General features: G+C 45.4%; 2 protein-coding genes across 2 annotated transcripts in view; one reads left to right on the top strand and one right to left on the bottom strand.

Annotated features, from left to right (window-relative positions):
* Positions 1–1,267: 1,267 nt before the first annotated feature.
* Positions 1,268–5,285, bottom strand: LOC134458798 (dual specificity protein phosphatase 26-like). Its single transcript, XM_063211202.1, has 3 exons — positions 5,089–5,285; positions 4,274–4,485; positions 1,268–1,473 (listed from the first exon to the last, which is right to left on the bottom strand). Exons 1-3 carry the CDS (start codon positions 5,283–5,285, stop codon positions 1,268–1,270), a joined length of 615 nt encoding a protein of 204 aa, XP_063067272.1.
* Positions 5,286–10,646: 5,361 nt separating this feature from the next.
* ttc33 (tetratricopeptide repeat domain 33) overlaps positions 10,647–20,153 on the top strand; it is a 75,824-nt gene continuing 66,317 nt past the window's right edge. Inside the window, exons 1-2 of the mRNA XM_063209937.1 lie at positions 10,647–10,743; positions 11,412–11,644. Coding sequence (XP_063066007.1) covers positions 11,418–11,644 — 227 coding nt within the window. The 5' untranslated portion in view covers positions 10,647–10,743; positions 11,412–11,417. The remainder of the gene's footprint in view (positions 10,744–11,411; positions 11,645–20,153) is intronic.

The following is a 20,153-nucleotide window of genomic DNA, read 5'->3' as shown; positions in this document are numbered from 1 at the left end:
ATGACCTTCATCCGACAACGCGAACGATACGCGATTCACCATCGACTCGACCAACTGGACCACGGCGACGGTCATCTTTGATGTGTCACACAATGTGTGGAATGTACTGTAATAGGTCCAACGCAATATCTAACCTCCCCTCCTTTCCTTTTGCTTGTGGTCTCGTAATGTGACGCAAGACATCATTGACGATAGGAGTTTTATTCAATATCTTGCATAAACACAATTAATTTTCTCATTTGCAATTGGGATGCTGAATGGGGAAAAAGCCCCCCCAAAAGATGCTCTGCCTAAGCTGACAGTAGGGATTCCAGGCTTTCTCCATGGAGATGGAGTGTTAGCAAAGCGCAAGGCCACAAGCAAAAGGTGAAGATTGGAGGTTAGGTATTGAGTTGCACTCTATGCCATCTTTTTTTTTTTTTAACTCAAAATCAACATGGAGTTATCAAGTAGTCCAGTGAGCGTAACGATACTAGCGCCACCTACTGGAGAGGACTAGATAAGGCAGCTTGAGCACCTGACATCCCTAGAAGACGCACAGTACACTTTAAGGCATATCTATACTGACCAAAATGCATACAGTATGACTCTCACTAAGACTCAGTTCAGGCCGTCTGAGAACTGCGCCTGTTCCCGTTCCGGCACCTAGTCTCGAACCGTCTGATGTGTTCAGGCCCAAAATCTGAGCATTCAGGAGCCAGACAGTTGATAAATACTTGTTTTTTTTTCTCTGCAAACAATAGCAACATGTTGATGTCAGCAGCTTCATCCGGGTAGCACATGGTCACATGCGATATAGCAAAACCTGACATGAACACGGGTGGTTCATCAGTCACCATTTTAGTTACTGGTGAAGGAACGGGCACCAGCAACTGTTCTAACCGGCCTGAAAACAGCAAAAGAGGCTTGCTCTTCTAAAATCTGTATTTTTGTTCATTTGTTTGTGTTGTTTTCTCTGAGACAAAAAACATCCCAAGTTTTACCACAGAAACAGCTTCACCTGTTTGAGTCAGAAGAGGGGGGTAGACCTGTACCAATATGACCCCCTTAGGCCATCCGTCCCCCTAAGCCATAGTTGTATAAAGTAGAAGTAGAAGTACTCTTACTAATGTAATTACAACGCTAGTGGTTCGACATTACATGGTTTCAACTTTGTAATATCATACCACTCGCGTTGTCATTACATCTGTGAAAGTACTTCTCTACTTCTACTTCATACAACTCTGCCCTAAGCCCCCCCCTCAGAGAGCGTCTGGGTCTCACACACCTACGACAGCCCAGCACGGCTGTCCCGCAGGATGAGGTCCAGGCCACTGAGCTGCCGCAGGAAGCCTCGGTTGGGGATGACGCCGCGATGGTCCTTCACCGTCCTGATGGCCTCCGGTAGGGTCATGTTCTGTCTGATCATCAGGTAGGACAGCACCAGGGTGGCCGACCGACTGACGCCCACGGCACAGTGCACAAGGACTTTGCCTGCATGGAGAAATGGAAAGGGCAGAGAGACACTCAGGGACACTGACAAGGGGGGACAAAGAGGTCAGTTGTCCCTGGCCCTGGGGGATAGGGGGCCCACAATTGGGTCCTCATTACATTGAATGTATTGGGTTGGGGGGCCCTTTCAGATGACTTTGTCCTGGGCCCAGCCAAAGCTGTCAGCGGCCCTGGAGACACTTGTAGATATAGAGCCGAGGTCTACAAATGGCGGCCCGCGGGCCATATCTGTCCCGGACATGGAAAACGTCTGGCCCGTCATGAGGTTGGAACAAATGAAAATATATACACGTATGTATGCTATATGGCTATGTGGCCATACGCTCGGCTGATTTGTTTGGCCTTCAGCCTCATTTGCGCTGCATAATTTTGCCCTTGGGGAAAAATAATTAGAGACCGCTGACATACAGTATACTTATACTCTCACTCTGCATTGTGGTGTTATAACTGACAATTTCCCATGACCTTTTTTCCATTGTAAAATGGTTTCAAAGTGTTCTTCCACACCTCCGTTCGTCAGGTGCATTAGGAGAGATCCACAGGGTCATCGATGTTACAAAGAAAAGCTCCCACACACATTGTCATCATTGGCAAAGCTGTTAGTGTGATGTTTCAGTACTGACCTTCAGAAAACTTTTCATTGTAAAATGTGGATCTCAGCGAGAGGTGGAGGGGGATTTGTGCACCTATGGTCTATGCCAGTGGTTCAGATGGCTTTTATGAGTTGTTGAAGGAGCCTTTCTTTTCTCTAGAGCAGTGATTCTCAAACTATGGGCCGGGGCCCACTGGTGGGCCCTGAAGGTATTCCAAGTGGGCCTTGAAATCATTTTCCAAAAATAATAATCATATTTTGGTGTGTGTTGCTGTTGATTTATTTGAGTTTTATTCTTAATTGGGTCAGAGGTGGGCCCCGAACAGTTTTGACAATTTGGAGGCTGGCAAAGGACCCAGGCCAGAATGGAACCCAGGTCAGCAGCGTAGCAGACGAGTGGCCTACCTTTAGCACCACGCTAGGGTCAGCCTTTCTTTCTTACTGACAGTGGTCAATATTGCTCTCTATGGCATTGATAAAAATAGCAGCAGTTCAACAACGGCTGACTGTCTTGCCAAGGTTGAGGTGACGAGGGAGGGAGAGAGAGCTGAGCTACAGAGAACTCTGTCCCAATTGAAACTCCTCTCGACATCATAGAGACAGAAGAGTTTCCTCATACTGAGGCATTTGGAAGTTTGGGTGTGCACAGCCACAAAAACACTATCCTATAAAACAGTGGTTCTTAACCTGGGGTGCGGGCACCCCCTGGGGGTGCGCCAGAGATTTCAGGGGGTGCACGGAATTGAGTTTGTGTTGAGGTTGTGACCAAAACTCAGCTTGTGAACATTATAATTAGTGAAAAATCAAAACCAAACTAATGCATGTTTTGGTCCCCATGCAGAGCAATTATGATATTGTTTAGTGTCTTAAGCAAGAATCATTGCAATTAATCACTTAAAATCATTTTTAGTACCTATAGACAAGTGTAGACGTTTGGGTTGGGGGTGCGCGGCTTCTCTTTGGCACAGGTAAGGGGGTGCATTAAGAAAAAAAGGTTAAGAACCACTGCTCTAAAACATTATCCAAGTGCCAGACAATGGTAGTAGTGTACTGTTAATATTTTTGGAGGTTATACCCAGGGTGCAGACAATCAGATGTGTTGCGGATACATATCAGTTTAGGTTTCTGAATTTGATGTTTGACTTGTTTGAGTGATGACATAATCTGGTGGTGCTTTGATGGGTCACGTGGTGATCGTCAATTAGTATTTCATCCTTTCACTCTGGGTTTTTGTAGTCAGTGAGTGGGTGATGGGGGAAGCCAAACTTTTGCTGACCGCTGCACGCTGAATGATCTTTTGCACATATTTCACACTTTATGGATTTTAAACTCGTCTGGATTAGGGACTATGTAGCTGTTGTTTTAACCTTTTGATAATGAAAGCTGAATAAAGACGCAATGGACATATGGACATTGGAACTCATTTACCACTGCATCGAGCGCGTCGGGCACATAAACTTCCCTCAGTCAGCTGCTCGGCGGCTGAAACTTAGTTTGACAGTCGCCTAACAAGAGGATTGTAAACCAAGATGTCTTGGGGCAGCAGTGGTCTTATAGCTAGGGAGTTTTACGATCAGAGGGTGGCAGGTTTGAATCTTACCATTACCTCCTCTCCCCTACACCTCCACCACCTGTTGTAATTACACCTGTGAATGACAAAAAGACCAACAAAGGTCGGCGTCTGCGCCTTGAACTTAATGCTCGTGTATTGCTTGGTGCGAGCACTCCCAAAAAAGTAGTAATCACTCAAAAATGGAAAAAAGGAGGCGCACACAAGACTTGTGTGAAAAAGTGTATTGAAGCCGAAAATATACAACAGAAGTCTAAGGATTAACTGGAGAGACAGACGTTTCGGAGCTAGTCCATTTTCAATGTCTCCAGACTGGAGACATTGAAAATGGACTAGCTCCGAAACGTCTGTCTCTCCAGTTAATCCTTAGACTTCTGTTGTATATTTTCGGCTTCAATACACTTTTTCACACAAGTCTTGTGTGCGCCTCCTTTTTTCCATTTTTGAGTAATTACACTTGTAACAGTACTCTCACTTCTACTTTATACACCTGTTTACTACTGAGCAATGTTCTTGGAATTAACCCCCAGGGCTTGAAACCCATACGCTGTAAACAACTGTAAGTTGAATAAAACCATCAGCTAAGTGCAATGTAATGTAATGTAGTAGTTTCTGCTCACCTCCACTGCTGAGTGCTTTGTGGATGAACTCGGAGGAGGGGTAGAAGTTGACGCTCATGTCGAAGGAGGGTGAGTCGTGAGCCTCGATGCCCTGGTAAGTGATGTTCATGCCCTCGTAGTACTCCGCCCCGCCTCGCCACTTGCTCTGGGCACAGTTCAGGATGTGGGTGATGCCAAGCTTCGCCAGCTCCCTTCGATTTGCGGCGATCTCTCTACACACAGACACAAAGACAGGGGGACAGGCGCGCACGCACGCACGCACGCACGCACACACACACACACACACACACACACACACACACACACACACACACACACACACACACCAATGGTAAACAGACCATCTGCACACCACACTGTGCCAATAATGACATCTTCATGTAGGCTGTAGGCTACCCACTTGATTTTGGACATATCGACAGAACGTAAAAAAATAACACAAGTCACAATGATATCACCCATACAGTATGATGATGTGCCATGTCAACTGGAGGAACAGAAAAATGCACAAATCCCAGCCCTTTACAACAAAAAATAGGCCTACAATTGGTTATTTTACGCACTTGAGGCTTAAAATGTTGTTTTCATAATCAGCAGCGCAAATAACATATGCACCTATCACACAAATCTATTGTAAGATGACAAAACAACAGTGCCTATCCAAATGTAAGCTGATATGGAATGGAGGTGGGCGGGTGTGTTGTTTACGTGCGTGATTCTTGGTTCGGTAGGCTATTAATCTGTTGCATGTGAATATGACAATAACAACAGACAGTAAACCACAATAGTATCTTTGTTCCAGTTTTTGAACTTACTGATCACCGATGTATAAATTTGGCCAGACTTCATCCGCGTGGTTGCAGGCTGTTTTCCCCGTGTACAGCAAGCGTTCCAGCTCGCTCACAGAAAGCATTGGAGAGCCTGAACCTCCTTTCTCCGCATCCTTCCTACTTGGTGATCTGGAGTTGCTCCTGGAGCGGGAGAATCTCGACATAAACGCCATCTGAGACATCAAATAGCGAATGCTATGTTAATAATCCAGTTTTCCCGGATACATCAATATCACAATTTTTTGGCTAATATTCCGTTTCAGAGCTCATTACCACACTACGGCGCACCATGTAAGCTACATGAAAATGGCATAGCTAAATATTAAGCGAATATTATTTGGTGGCTTTATTGAATGGAATTATGCTGTAATAATGTCGTTAGAAAATGAGAGGCTTCTCAGATTCCGCATTGAATAAAGCAGGCAATGAACATCAAATCATTGGAGAGCATCCCCTCGATAAACAAGTCCTTTAGTGCGTACGTGCTATGCATGTATTCAGCATTCCACTACATCTGACATGCAACAACCAATAACAGGACAAAGGGAATGCTCAAAATAAACGAAATGAATACAGGCTATCCGATACCTTCCATCCGTAATCACGTGTGTTGATGAAATGAAATTGTTCCGTTTGCGTTGGCGCACAAACACCGCGCGAATGTTCTAGCTGATTTCATGGGGCCATCTTCGTCTTCATCTGAGGATGCTGTTCATGGACACACACACGTACACATACACACAGACACACCCCCAAAAGCATCAGCAGCCAGCCGGCAGTCACTCCACAAGTGTGTGTATCTGGGCAAGCGGAGAACAGGTTTGGCGCACGCACCCCACAGACCTGTGACTTCTTAATTTTTTTCCATACAATTCACAACAACACTGTATTTATTTCGATCGGTGCGACAGAGGTGATCATGGCACAAGCTAGACATGGAGTAAGTGGGTACATGAATTATGCATGAACCTCTGAGACAGAGTAGTGGCTTCAGATTGTATGTTAGCGTGTCAGAGCCCAGAATAGCCTAAGGTGAATAGACTAGGGCAGAGGTTCCCAAACTTTACCATGACAAGGCCCCACAGATACCGGGAGATTCCAGCTAAGGCCCCCCTAACATGGGATGTGCCACACTATTTTTTGCTGTGCACAACCATAGTCTATGTCTTTGTGTCAGTTCCCCATATAAAATGACTAAATAGTAATAATGTTCAGAGATGCAGTCAAATAGATTATTACAATGTAGTTCTTAACTATTTTGTTTATTTTGGTGTACATTCATTATTCAATTATTTGTTTTTGTTTTGCTATACTTTTCCTGCCAACCTGCTGCAGCCCCCCTAGCACTCCCTTGCAGCCACCCAGGGGTCCCTTGCCCCCACTTTGAAAACCCCTGGACTAGGGTTCCCAAACTTTACCATGACAAGGCCCCCATATAGGCTACCGATCATAGGTGTCCACAGATAGGGAGGAGGTGGGGCTAAAGCACCTGCCCCTTTGCCCTACTGGACATAAAATGCCCCTTTTGAAAGTTATTTTTGAAAGTTTTTTTGGTCACATTGTACTGTGGTGTTGCCATGATGGTCTACAAATGCTTCATGGGCATTGTTGTCAAAGGCATGAGACAGTAATGCCTTGATATAATACATCCTCTATAGCTTAGAAAGTCAGCCGGAAGTTCCACATGCCCTCAACACCCCCCAAAATGTCTGTGCACGCCACTGCTACCGATAGATTTCAGCCAAAGCCCCCCTCACACTCTGCACACCTTTCACAACCATAGTCTATGCCTGTGAGTCCGTTCCCCATGGATATATGAAATAACGACTTGGCTATAGTGAATTAAGTGAAGTGAAAGCCCAACTAGGAAACTCCAACTCCCATTGTCATTGTGACCCAACGCTCCACAGCACACAAGTGTTCACTGCACATTGCACACAACGAAATGGCATTTATGTCTCACCAAGGGGGCAGCCCCCAATGGCGCCCCAAGGGAGCAGTGCAGCGGGATGGTACCTCAGGGCAGAGATGTGGACTTGTGACTTGAGACTTAGACTGACTTGTGACTTGAGTCACAAATGACTCGACTTGAGACTTGACTTGCCAATATTAGGAATGACTTGTGACTTGACTCGACTTGTACGCTATTGACTTGAGACTTGACTTGACTTGACAGTTTTAGCTTGCAATGACTTGCAATAGCATTCCAAGTCGTCTGAATATATACATTTTTTGCATTTGTGTGTGAACAAAATGCATGAAAGAAAGTAAAACTAAACATGGGCAGCCATGGCCTAGTGGTTAGAGAGTTGGTCTTTCAATCTAGGAGTTGCCGGTTCAAATCCCCCCTGACCTCTCCCTACATCTCCATCCATGGCTGAAGTGCCCTTGAGCAAGGCACCTAACCCCACATTGCTCCAGGGACTGTAACCAATACCCTGAAAAATAATAGCCGTAAGTCGCTTTGAATAAATGAAGTGTCAGCTAAGTGCTATGTAATGTAATAATATAATGTAAACTATTTACCCTTAAACAGTACCAGTAGGCTTATTATTTGTGTTTAGAACCCCTTACGAAAAGTGTTCTTGGTTTTTCTGTAACCATGGTTTTGCAGTAGTAACCATGCTCTCTCTATAGTACTCTGAACCATCCATAGTATCATGCATGTTTGCAGCCGCTTGCAGCTGTGGAGTAATGGTTAGGGAGTTGGACTGAAGATCATAGATTTGCAGGTTTGAATCCCACCCTTAGGCCTACCTCTCCCTACACCTCCATCCATGACTTAAGTGCCCTTGAGCAAGGCACCTAACCCCACATTGCTCCAATTTTATAGTTAAACCTAGTCAAACCAAAAACCATGCCAAACCATGCTCAAAATAGCATGAAATCATGGTATACCACGGTCCGTTTTCGTAAGGGACATGACGGGCAAAGGGGTACATGAGGTAATGAATTTATGACCAAAAGTAATTGTCAATATTGCACAAATTATACAAGGTGACTTGGAAAAAATAAGACTTGGACTTGGACTTGGCTTTGGCACGACTTGGACTTGGACTTGACTTGGTCAAATGTGTCTTAACTTGTGACTTGAATCGGACTTGATACTTGCAAATTAGTGACTTGGTCCCAACTCTGCCTCAGGGTACCTCAGTCATGGAGGAGAGCACTGGTTAATCACCCCCCCCCCCCCCCAACAACCTGGCGGGTCAGGAGTCAAACCGGCAACCTTTGGGCTACAAGTCTGATGCCTTAACCGCTTACCCATGACTGCCCTATAGTAGTAATGTTCAGAGATGCAGTAGAGTGTAATAGTTCTCAACTAAAGGGAATACTGTTTATCTTATTTTTGTTTTATTTTGATGTATTAAAGGGTAACTTCAGCCAATTTCAACATGCAGTCACACTACCCTGGTCTTGTCAGTACCTGAGAGTTTTCTTTTATTCAGCCTTTTCCGAGATCCTGGTCATTGTGGGGGCAGGTGTTTGTTTACATTTAAAAATATATATATATTGATTTATTCCCAAAAACATCCAAAGTGCAACATCAGCAGACAATTAGCAAACCGCGATACGTTTTGGGAAAATATTTGGAGTAGGCCTATGTTAAGATTTTTTAAAATGTAAACAAACACCTGCCCCCATTAGAATAGCTCATATCTCGGAAAGGGCTGAGCCAAAATATGCAGCATAACCGGGTACTGACAAGTCAAGGGTAGCGTGAGCAATACAACAGCATATTGAAATTGGCTGGAGTGCTCCTTTAAGTCATTCAATTCATTCAATCATTTATTTTGGTTTTCCTGCCTGCCATGGCCGCCCTGGCATCCTCGCACTTTGAAAACTACTGGACTATAACCTTCTAAACTTTCTCGCCATATATTTGTATGGGAAAGAAAAGCCCCATAGTGTAATCTGTTTCACCAGTGGAACGCTGTAATAGTCATTGAAAAGATTTTGCTATCATAGTACTACTAGTACACACAACTATATAACAGGGATTGTGTCATAACGGGTTTAGGAGTTAAGTGCCCCTGGGCAACAATGGAAAATAAATGAGTGAATGAATGAATAAATGAATAAATAAATAAATACATACATACATAAATAAATAAACGATATTAGAGAGAGAGAGAGAGAGAGAGAGAGAGAGAGAGAGAGAGAGAGAGAGAGAGAGAGAGAGAGAGAGAGAGAGAGAGAGGTTTTTACCCTAGGTAGTCCCAAATGCTACCCGAGGCGACTCCTTGTTCAAGGGGCTGAGCAGGGAGGGGAAGGTTGGGCTTGGGCCCAATTAGCCTGTCCATCAATCCAGCCCTGCATGTTTGGTAATCATATTGAATATCCATTTTTAAACATTTTCTGGGCCTTTTCAGCCTTAGTTATGATGATAAAATGAAGGGTGTGACAGGAAAGAAGTGGAAAAGAGAGATAGAGTAGAGTTGGGAATGGGATACAACCCAGGCTGGACTCGATGGCTCCGGTCCCCATCAGTAGGCTTAACTGCCCATATGATTGAGGTGACAGCCACACCCAATAGCAGTAGCCTCAATTAGCCTACATGTGACTAGCTACAAGAGTCTTTTTCAGAGAGTGCGCTGAACTCCCAACTGTCCGAACATCAAAGTTCATATTTAGTGGAAAAGCTGCACTCTCGGGTGTAATTCTTGTATTTTATTCTAGTGGCTTAGCATGACAGACAGACATTTCGGCCCAAGCATTCAAAGGCTTAGGCTGAATGAAACACCTGTCTGTCACGCTAACCCATACAAGAATCAGAGTGCAGCTTTTCTACTCAATTCAAGAGAAGATTTTGATTTTGTTGCTGAATTTGCAAGTTGTAGATGGAAGAAGCTACTCAGTGCTGATTTGTGTAAAATGCATTTTGTCGTTAACACATTCAATGCTAAGCCAGGTAAAATTACATTTTTACTCCACATGCATTGACTTGAAAATGGTTTAAAAAAACAAAAAACAAATCTGCGTTTGTGTCTCTGTCTGTCTGTCTGTCTGTCTGTCTGTCTGTCTGTCTGTCTGTCTGTCTATCTGTCCGTCCGTCCGTCCGTCTCTCTCTCTCTCTCTCTCTCTCTCTCTCTCTCTCTCTCTCTCTCTCTCTCTCTCTCTCTCTCTCTCTCTCTCTCTCTCTCTCTCTCTCTCTCAAAGAGCACAAAACAAGACTGAAAGCACACTTGACTAGTCTAGATCTTATTTTGAGCTCATAGCTCCATTGGCAGTTATAAATGCACATGATGGACCATGTGAGATCATACTGTGAATGTAGTAAATGTAGTAAATTCAAGAAACCACCAGGAGGAGCCAAATACACAGGACTACTTCAGTAGCACTGGCAGGATCTGTAGGGGTTCTTTCTAAGATATAATTTTGATGGCATAAAATCACATTTTGGTGGCAGATAATCACATTTTCGCAATTGTGACACCACATGCAATCATACATTCAGACAGTACTGTATTCAGAAAAAAACTTTATATGGCCTTTTAAATGTTTTTAATGTTGCTGAGAGCTTTTATTGTGAAGGCTCAGAACAGGAAGTAGTTTAATTTTGGTGTAAACGTAAATGATGGCGCCAGCTGTCCTTGTGCACGTCAAAACATTTGCAGTAATTCACTTTGCATAATCGTAGTAAGTATTACTACCAGTTTTTCACCTTTATAGAAATGTTTGTTCTACTTGTAGATGTCGAAGAAGCAGTTAAGCGTTTTATGCTGCGCGTCTGCTACGGATGTAGCTTGGACAGCTAGGTAAACATTGCGCACTGTGAGAATGTTGTTGGTTGGTGATCGGATTCATGCAGTGTAAGTTATTATACTGCTTGTTTCCATTCCCTACCTTGAGAATAGGCACTCTGTACACCTATGACTTGATCACCGAGTTATGGGATATTTGATTGCATAGAGATGGGTGGGGATGGAAGTTTGTACACAGATCAGGTTGTATAATACAATGCACTTGGAACAGGATGATCTTTTCTTGGTAGCCTATGCACTGTTACAGGCTCATTCAGAGCCATTGCAAGTAGGTTAGCCGCATGCAACCTGTTAATAAAACAAAAATAGCAGGGTCAGTCACGTGCTGTGAAAATGTCTTTGTAAACACACTTGTTGTCAGGTGAACCCCAGTAGGAGGTGTAGGCCTACTATGCATGTCAAAAGTTGCATCTTTCACAAGAGGCATTGGCACTTAAAAACGTCAGTAATGGAATAGTATAAAATACTTGATGTGCCACTTCTGATGAGGGATGACTGATCAGAATCATATAAAATCTGCTCCATTCATGTTTCTTTATGGAGGTCATCATGGCTTCGTTTGGCTGGAAGAGGAAGGCCGGTGAGAAGGTGTCCAAGGCGGTGGTGCAGCAGTTCGAGCGGGAGTCGGAGGAGAAGAAGGAGGATCCCGAGGGGGAGGGAGAGGGGGTGGACTGGCTACACGCCATCAAGCGCAAGAAGGAGGCACTGCTGGAGGACTGCGCCACCAGAAGCCAGCGGCTGAAGAATGAGGGAGCACTGCTGGCCGAGCAGGGCAGGTGGGACCAGGACGGATGAGTGTGTGTGTGTGTGTGTGTGTGTGTGTGTGTGTGTGTGTGTGTGTGTGTGTGTGTGTGTGTGTGTGTGTGTGTGTGTGTGTGTGTGTCTTCTCAAAATCCCAAGCATACCTGCCATTTGAGAAGTCTAGAGGTTCGAAGGATGAGGTGCCACTCCTGCCGAGCAGGGCAGGTGGGACGTGTGTGCGTGTGTGTGTGTGTGCGCGTGAGTGTGTGTGTGTGTGTGTGCCCGACCGTGCCCGTGCCCGTGCCTGTGGGCGCGTGTGTGCATAGGCACTGAATATAAAGGGGGCACGGACCTTTTTGACCCCCCCAAAAGATTACGGTGGAGGGGCAAAAACATCCCAATAATAATGAACATGTTGATTGTTGTCTTCTGTCTGTTTGTGTGCACTTCAGTCATTCAACTTTTTTGACCACCCAATGTTGAGCTAAAGTTGGCACCTGTGTGTGTGTGTGTGTGTGTGTGTGTGTGTGTGTGTGTGTGTGTGTGTGTGTGTGTGTGTGTGTGTGTGTGTGTGTGTGTGTGTGTGTGTGTGTGTCTCCTCTCAAGCCTTCAAGCATACCTGTCATTTGAGAAGTCAAGAGGTGTGTGTATGTGTTTGTGTGTTTGGAAGACAAGAGGACAGCCGTGACTTAATGGTTAGGGGGCAGTGGTCTTAAGATTAGAGGGTAGCAGGTTTGAATGCCACCCCTTACTTTTCCATGCATTGATATCCATAGCTGAAGTGGCCTTGCGCAAGGTTTGCTCCAGGGACTGTCACAAATACCCTGGAAATAACTGTGCGTCGCTTTGGATAAAAGCGTCAGCTAAATTTAATGTAAAAGAGGAGCGCTATTGACTGAGCAGCGCTGGTAAGATAGGTGTATGAGGAGAGTGAGTGAGAGTGAGTGAGTGAGTGAGTGAGTGAGTGAGTGAGTGAGTGAGTGAGTGAGTGAGTGAGTGAGTGAGTGAGTGAGTGAGTGAGTGAGTGAGTGAGCGAGCACCACTAATTGAGTTGGACATGTGAGATGGGTGCACTGAGAGTGTGTGTGCCCCAATGTGCATGCGTGCAGGCACTCTGTAAGGTAACAAGAGCATTAGTGTCTGAGCAGGGCAACAGGGGTCAGGTCAGGCAAGTAGGGTGCTGTGGAGAGAGTGTGTCAGCAAGGTCAGGTGACGTGATTGTTCTTATTCCGAGACCGAAGGCCATGCTTTCTTTCTAACATACAACTTAGTCACATACATCATTATGGATGTAATTTCTGTGTGTGTGTGTGTGTGTGTGTGTGTGTGTGTGTGGTGGTAGTGGTGGTGGTGGGGGGGTCTTTTTTGCCTGAAGACCAAATTAAATGGAGATGAGGTTTAGACTCTGGATTATTACATACACTCTACACTACATACTGTGCACATCTGACATACAGTAACTTATATTCAGTACAACTCTGATGACTCAGTCTGGCAGATTTAAAGGTGCACTGTGAAATATTCTTGGCAGTTTCTTTCCAGAATTCATGCTGCCCATTCACAAATGTTTCCTTTTTCCACAAATACTTACCACCACCATCAAATTGTAAGTATTCATTATGACTGGGAAAATTGCACTTCCCATATGTGGAAGCAGGAAGTTCTCCATGTCCGCCATTTTGAATTAGTTGCAAAACTCACTGTACTTTGGTCATACTCGTGAATATTAGTTTATTATTTACTGTAGTGTATATTTAGGAACAGATCAAATTTGGCAATGGACAGCACAGTTCCAATGAGCAGCATAGTTGTAATACCTACTCTGGTCACCATCCTACACAATGCACCTTTAAGGTGGCGTTAGATGAGCAATTCTTTTTTTTACCGGCAGCCCACAATGATATTCATTTTTGTCCCACCATGGGGAAGTGGACTGGGCAGATCTCAGTTCATGTTACGCTGTCTTGGAAACACATTACCACATGTTGGCATGTGGCTCTTCCCAGTCTGGTACATGAAAGTCCATTTTGATTTCAAATTTTGTATACAGTCCTGATGACGATCTTGAAGCATCCAGTCGGTCTATATGAATAAAAAATACATAGACAGAGTTTTTATGCCATGTGGCCCCAGAGGCTGGTGGTGTAGGCTCTATACCTTTTTCAACCACCAGGTGGCATTGTAACCTTGACCAAATTCGATATACAATGTTCTGTTTCATATCCTTCTACAGTATTTTAAAACTATGCGTGGGATGGGTAACATATTGTCTTTCATTCATTTAGGAAAAATGTGTACCTAGTATACCATGCTATTTTGTACACTCAACACAAGCAGAGAGATATGTAATAGGAATAATGGGGCACCTAATTATTTGGTGTGAAGTGAAAGTGAAAGCCCATTGGGAAACTCCAACTCCCATTGTCATTGTGACACAGCACTCCACAGCACACAAGTGAACACTGCACACTGCACACAACGAAATTGCATTTATGCCTCACCCGTGCAAGGGGGCAGCCCTCAGTGGCGCCCCATGGGGAGCAGTGCGGTGGGACGGTACCATGCTCAGGGTACCTCAGTCATGGAGGAGGATGGGGGAGAGCACTGGTTGATTACTCCCCCCACCAACCTGGCGGGTCGGGAGTCGAACCGGCAACCTCTGGGATGCAAGTCTGACGCCCTAACCGCTCACCCATGACTGCCCACTGTGTACGTGTGCAAGACAAAACCTGTGTGTGTGTGTATGTGTGTGTGTGTGTGTGTGTGTGTGTGTGTGTGTGTGTGTGTGTGTGTGTGTGTGTGTGTGTGTGTGTGTGTGTGTGTGTGTGTGTGTGTGTGTGTGTGTGTGTGTGTGTGTGTGTGTGTGTGTGTGTGTGTGTGTGTGTGTGTGTGTGTGTGTGTGTGTGTGTGTGTGTGTGTGTGTGTGTGTGTGTGTGTGTGTGTGTGTGTGTGTGTGTGTGTGTGTGTGTGTGTGTTCGCGCGTGTGTTCGCGCGTGTGTGTTCGCGCGCGTGTCTAGCACGTCGTCGCATGCCTTACATCCCACATCACCTCTCTACTGTGGCCTGCCTAATGGTCAGCCTGAGCCAGTAGTGAGTGTATGCAACTGATACTTGATGGCTCACCCACCATGGTCTATGGGACTGGTCATGCTGTTTGGGTTTCCAAAGGGTAAATATAGTTTTGCACATGAGCCTCATGGATTAGTAAGACGTGGCTTACCACTGTGTTTTCATAATGGGTCATTTCACGTGAAATCAGACACTTTGGGGCCCTTCATGTATGAAAATAAATAGTTATATTTTGGTTCCACCTTTTCTACCTTAACCTCTGTGCCAGTCGAGCCCCAAAGTGTACGATTCACTTGAAATGAGGCTAATGTTACTTTCACGCGTTGGGTAGCTCTACAGAGCAACTTCGTTTTCTGCAGTTCATATGATAAGATAAGATATGATAACATGGGGGCGCTGTGGCGCATTGCGCTAAGCCCCCCACATTTGGGCTTGCATGCCCAAGGGTTGCACCCAGGGTTCAAATCCAGCCTGGGTCATTTGCCATCTCTACCCCATCTCTCTCTCCACATTCGCTTCCTGTCGCTCTTCACTGTCCTATCTGGAATAAATGTGAAAAAGGCCATACAAAATACATTAAAAAAGATATGATGACTAGGGCTGGGTAAAATAATCGAGTTAATCGATAATCGATCGAATCGAATCGAAATTCACATAATCGATTCACAGGGCACAAAATCGATTTTTTGGTTCTTTTTCTTTTTGTTCTTTTTGTTTAATTTAGGTCTATGGAAAATACCCAGTAGGTATTAGCCAATTGGGCCTAGGCCTACTTATTACAAATTAGCAATCTGTTAACACTGTCAAGCCACAGCCCTTTGACATATTTATATAAAATTAGGCAACAGCATCTTTTGGGGGAAATCCTGGCACCAAGAAGGGAACGGATTGAATAGATTTGGAATCAATGGAATGGAATCGAATTGAATCGTGATTAATCGATTCAAAGCCCTAAGAATCGAAATCGAATCGATACAGGAACATGGCTGCGATACCCAGCCCTAATGATGACATAAGGATTATTGTTGCGCAAGAAGTGAGGTTAATTTTGGAGCTAGTGCGATAGTTTTATGAGTGTGTGTGTGCACGTGTAGACGTGTGTATGTGTATGTGTATATATATGTGTGTGTGTGTGCGCGTGCACGTGTGTGTGTGTGCGCGTGTGTGTGTATGTGTGTGTGCGCACGTCTGTTAAAACGTGTGTGTGTGTGTGTGTGTGTGTGTGTGTGTGTGTGTGTGTGTGTGTGTATGTGCGCGTGCATGTGTGTGTGCGCGTGTGCGTGTGTGTGTGTGTGCGCACGTCTGTTAAAACGTGTGTGTGTGTGTGTGTGTGTGTGTGTGTGTGTGTGTGTGTGTGTGTGTGTGTGTGTGTGTGTGTGACAGGGAGAGGGAGAGAGCAACAGAGCATACCGGTGTGTGTGTGTGTGTGTGTGTGTGTGTGTGTGTGTGTGTGTGTGTGTGTGTGTGTGTGTGTATGTGCGCGTGCATGTGTGTGTGCGCGTGTGCGTGTGTGTGTGTGTGCGCACGTCTGTTAAAACGTGTGTGTGTGTGTGTGTGTGTGTGTGTGTGTGTGTGTGTGTGTGTGTGTGTGAGTGTGACAGGGAGAGGGAGAGAGCAACAGAGCATACCGGTGTGTGTGTGTGTGTGTGTGTGTGTGTGTGTGTGTGTGTGTGTGTGTGTGTGTGTGTGTGTGTGTGTGTGTGTGTGTGTGTGTGTGACAGGGAGAGGGAGAGAGCAACAGAGGGAGCTCATGTGGGGGTTTGTGGTTGACAAAGTGAGTCAGTAAATTATACAGTGTGTGAGTGTCTTTTTTCCGCACAATTTCATGCAGCTCAAATGCGTAAAACAAGTTAGGAAAGGAAATTTGTCCAGCTAATTCCATGCTTTTGATGGGGAGAAAACAATGGATATCCACATTCTGTTTTTTATAACCTTGTCCCTCCTACACACGCACACACTCACACACACTCAATACCCAAGTGTGTGTGTGTGTGTGTGCGTGTGTGTGTGCGTGTGTGTGTGCGTGTGTGTGTGTGTGTGTGTGTGTGTGTGTGTGTGTGTGTGTGTGTGTGTGTGTGTGTGTGTGTGTGTGTGTGTGTGTGTGCTCGCGCGTGTGTGTGTGTGTGCACGTGTGTGTGCACACTTGGCTGAGAAGTGAACTGACTGTTCCTGGAATGCCTGGAAATGATGACGTGTGTGTGTGTGTGTGTGTGTGTGTGTGTGTGTGTGTGTGTGTGTGTGTGTGTGTGTGACTCCATGGCCGTGAAAGAACCTTCCTGCCTCAACACTTTTCCTTTCTTATAATTCCCAACAACACACTACACCACACCACACCACACCACACAATGATAGCCCCCCCACCCTCATTTTCCCGGCATAAATATAAAATCCAGAAGTTGGGGGACGGGGAAAGTGCAGATCTATGAAAAAGAAACCGTCCAGAAACGGTCAGCGCTGGCCTCATTCCTCTCTGTTAATCTCGGTTGGACGTGTGGTGTTCTGCGGACATCGATCCAGGTGCCAGGAGACAGGCCAACTTCAGGAGGAACAGGGCCAGCACAAGTGCTGCCTCTGCTGTCTGCCTGCCTGCCTGCCTGCCTGCCTGCCTGTCTGCCTGCCTGCCTGCCTGCCTGCCTGCCTGCCTGCCTGCCTGTCTGCCTGCCTGTCTGCCTGCCTGCCTGCCTGCCTGCCTGCCTGCCTGCCTGCTTGGCTCCTTGACACCACTGAGAGATGTGCCATGAGCTCTGCTGTCCTGACGTGGTCAGGGTTCAACTCTACTCCTGCACCCCACACACGACGCAGTTGGCTGTTTGTCTTCTACACTGAGGCCCTGATGGGGGGGCAAGAGTTGTTGATGGAGATGCTGACGTTGATGGTGATGGTGATCGTGCTGGCCACAGGGATAATGCTTGCCAGTACCTGTGTTCGCCTCAGACTGCCAGCAGAGGGCGTAGTTGTGAGGTACTGTATTTAGATGGACAGCTCGGGTCTGTTGGGGGTAAAAGGTGAATGAAGCACTATATGACTGTAACCGCAGAGATACACCAGCGGCGACGCGACTCAAGCGACAGAGTGTAGCAGCAAGCGATACGAGAGACTGAGGAGACTAGAGTATGTCCGTACAGGCGGAAGGTAAAGCATTCAAGCATTCCCATTGGCTGTGGTCACTGACCTCTATACAGTCATTGGCTGTCGCGGCTTGTCGCCGAACCGCGTCATAAAAAGTTGAAAAGATTTCAACTTCAAATTGTCGCGCTCGGCGCGCAAATCGCTCTAGTCTCCAGAATCGCTTTTGTCTCTCGACTCAATACAAAGTCAATTACTTCCGTCGCTCGACTCGCTCAGATCGCCGCTGGTGTATCTCTGCGGTAAGTCATGTTCAGTTGTAGCTTTGTGGTGGAGGCCATTGACCACCATAACATATAATGACAAAATCAACTCATATGTTGTGTACAGACATCTACAGACATCAATGCGCACAGACACCACCCTGTTTTTGGCTGATTTCGAATCCGTTTTATGTGCTGTTCTCCTGCTTGGACAGAGTATGCAGTACCAAGTATAGATTACAAATTGAAAACGGATGATACAGAGCGGGTGTTTTTGAACTATTGACAATGGCAACAGCGAAACAAGTTGGAAACAAATTAGAGAGGCCTGCTCTTATAATTCATGAAGAACGTGATCAATTGGAGAATGGGGATGATCTCGACCAAATCCTGTCCATATACACGCAGTGATCAGCATTCAGAGCTGAGACGTGTGTGTGTGTGTGTGTGTTTGAATTTTAACATGAATGTGGTTGAATGTAATTCGCAGATGGTTGTACATTTTCTCATTCTTGTCAAGTTGAATCATTGTAATTGAATCATTCATTATCATTGTAAAGCCCCACATTTCGGAAAGCTTTTGTTGAAATGATCTTTGCAAAATTGTTTTAGTGGTTCATCAGCCAGTTTAAAAGTCATTTCTGTTTTTGACTTTGAAGAACACACCACAGATGTTTATAGAATTGGTTGTTTAGGACAACCAGATTGTTAAAAAAAGTAGCACCTTTCACATCATTCCAGTAAAAAGCTTCAAATCAGCTCCAATGTAATATTCTCAAATTCCTTGCGTAGCGCAGCGCACAGGGAGGTCTTTTTTGACGGTGGGTGAGTTTGTATAGGGTGCTAATCCCTGGGCTTTCCAAGGCCCGGGGTGCCTGAATGGAGGCTCCTCTGCCTGGGATTATCTGTCCCAGAAGGCAGGCAGGCAGGCAGGCAGCCGGACGGCCCTCTTCAAAAGCCCTGGGCAGGACACTCCTGTCATGCACAACAGGTGTGTTTTCTAACATTTGCTGCCCTACTAAGAAGGACGTGGGATAAATGACTTTTTGTTTTTGTCCATGTGTGTGCTTTCCCCCCTTCGTTTGCTGCTGACCTAGAAAGAGTGCTGGGAAGAAGTGTGTGGTTGTGGGGAAATCGTGTGTGTGTGTGTGTGTGTGTGTGTGTGTGTGTGTGTGTGTGTGTGTGTGTGTGTGTGTGTGTGTGTGTGTGTGTGTGTGTGTGTGTGTGTGTGTGTGTGTGTGTGTGTGTGTGTGTGTGTGTGTGTGTGTGAGTGTGAGTGTGAGTGTGAGAGAGAGAGTAAACGAGTGTTTGTGTCATACCTGTCAACATTTGAGTAGTACAATCAAGAGATTTCCCCTTTGGCTGCAAATCAAATGGGTATCAGAAATCACCATATACTGCATTAGGAGAGTAACGGGAATGGGCTGGGACAGGACTCTAAAAATATGGTAGAAACCTGGGGAAACGGTTTTGGTGTGCGTGCGTGTGTGCGTGTGTGTGTGCGTGTGTGTGTGTGTGTGTGTGTGGACACATAGCCAGACAAAGTATTCAAGACTCAAAGTGAACACCTTTCATTCTTTCGTTTTTTTCATTTTTATAATGAATAACTCTCCTGTAGGAACACATTATACACTAATGCGTTATGTTTGTGAAAAACACATTGGCACAGTAGGTGCAAGCATTTACCTAACAGTGTGCGTGTCTGTGTCTTTGTGTGTATGCCTCTGAGAGAAAGCAGAGATATATTCAGGAAGAGAACTGTTACGGATGTAATTACACTAGTATGCAGTATCACATTGCCTAGCTGAAACTATGTACCGGTAATACCATAGTCAAGTCAAGTCAAGTTGGTTTTATTGTCAATTTCTTTACATGCACTGGTCATACAAAGAATTTGAAATTAGAGCAGCTATCTATATTTATGTAGTGGAGGGGAGAGAGAGCAGCTATCCATATTGATGTAGTGGAGGAGAGAGAGAGAGAGAGCAGCTATCCATATTGATGTAGTGGAGGAGAGAGAGAGCAGCTATCCATATTGATGTAGTGGAGGAGAGAGAGAGAGAGAGAGAGAGAGAGAGAGCAGCTATCCATATTGATGTAGTGGAGGAGAGAGAGAGCAGCTATCCATATTGATGTAGTGGAGGAG

This window comes from Engraulis encrasicolus, chromosome 11, assembly GCF_034702125.1.
Source record: "Engraulis encrasicolus isolate BLACKSEA-1 chromosome 11, IST_EnEncr_1.0, whole genome shotgun sequence".
In the NCBI taxonomy this organism is placed as follows: Eukaryota; Metazoa; Chordata; class Actinopteri; order Clupeiformes; family Engraulidae; genus Engraulis; species Engraulis encrasicolus.
The sequence above is the reverse complement of the archived record's forward strand: the minus strand, read 5'-3'. Positions and strand labels throughout refer to the sequence as shown.

Excerpts from the sequence above, each read along its gene's own strand:
- LOC134458798 (XM_063211202.1), bottom strand. The coding sequence starts at position 5,285 with ATGTCTCAGATGGCGTTTATGTCGAGATTCTCCCGCTCCAGGAGCAAC. Across the intron at positions 4,486-5,088 it reads AATTTATACATCGGTGATCA|AGAGATCGCCGCAAATCGAA; the intron begins GTAAGTTCAAAA and ends GTCTGTGTGTAG. Across the intron at positions 1,474-4,273 it reads CAAAGCACTCAGCAGTGGAG|GCAAAGTCCTTGTGCACTGT; the intron begins GTGAGCAGAAAC and ends TTCTCCATGCAG.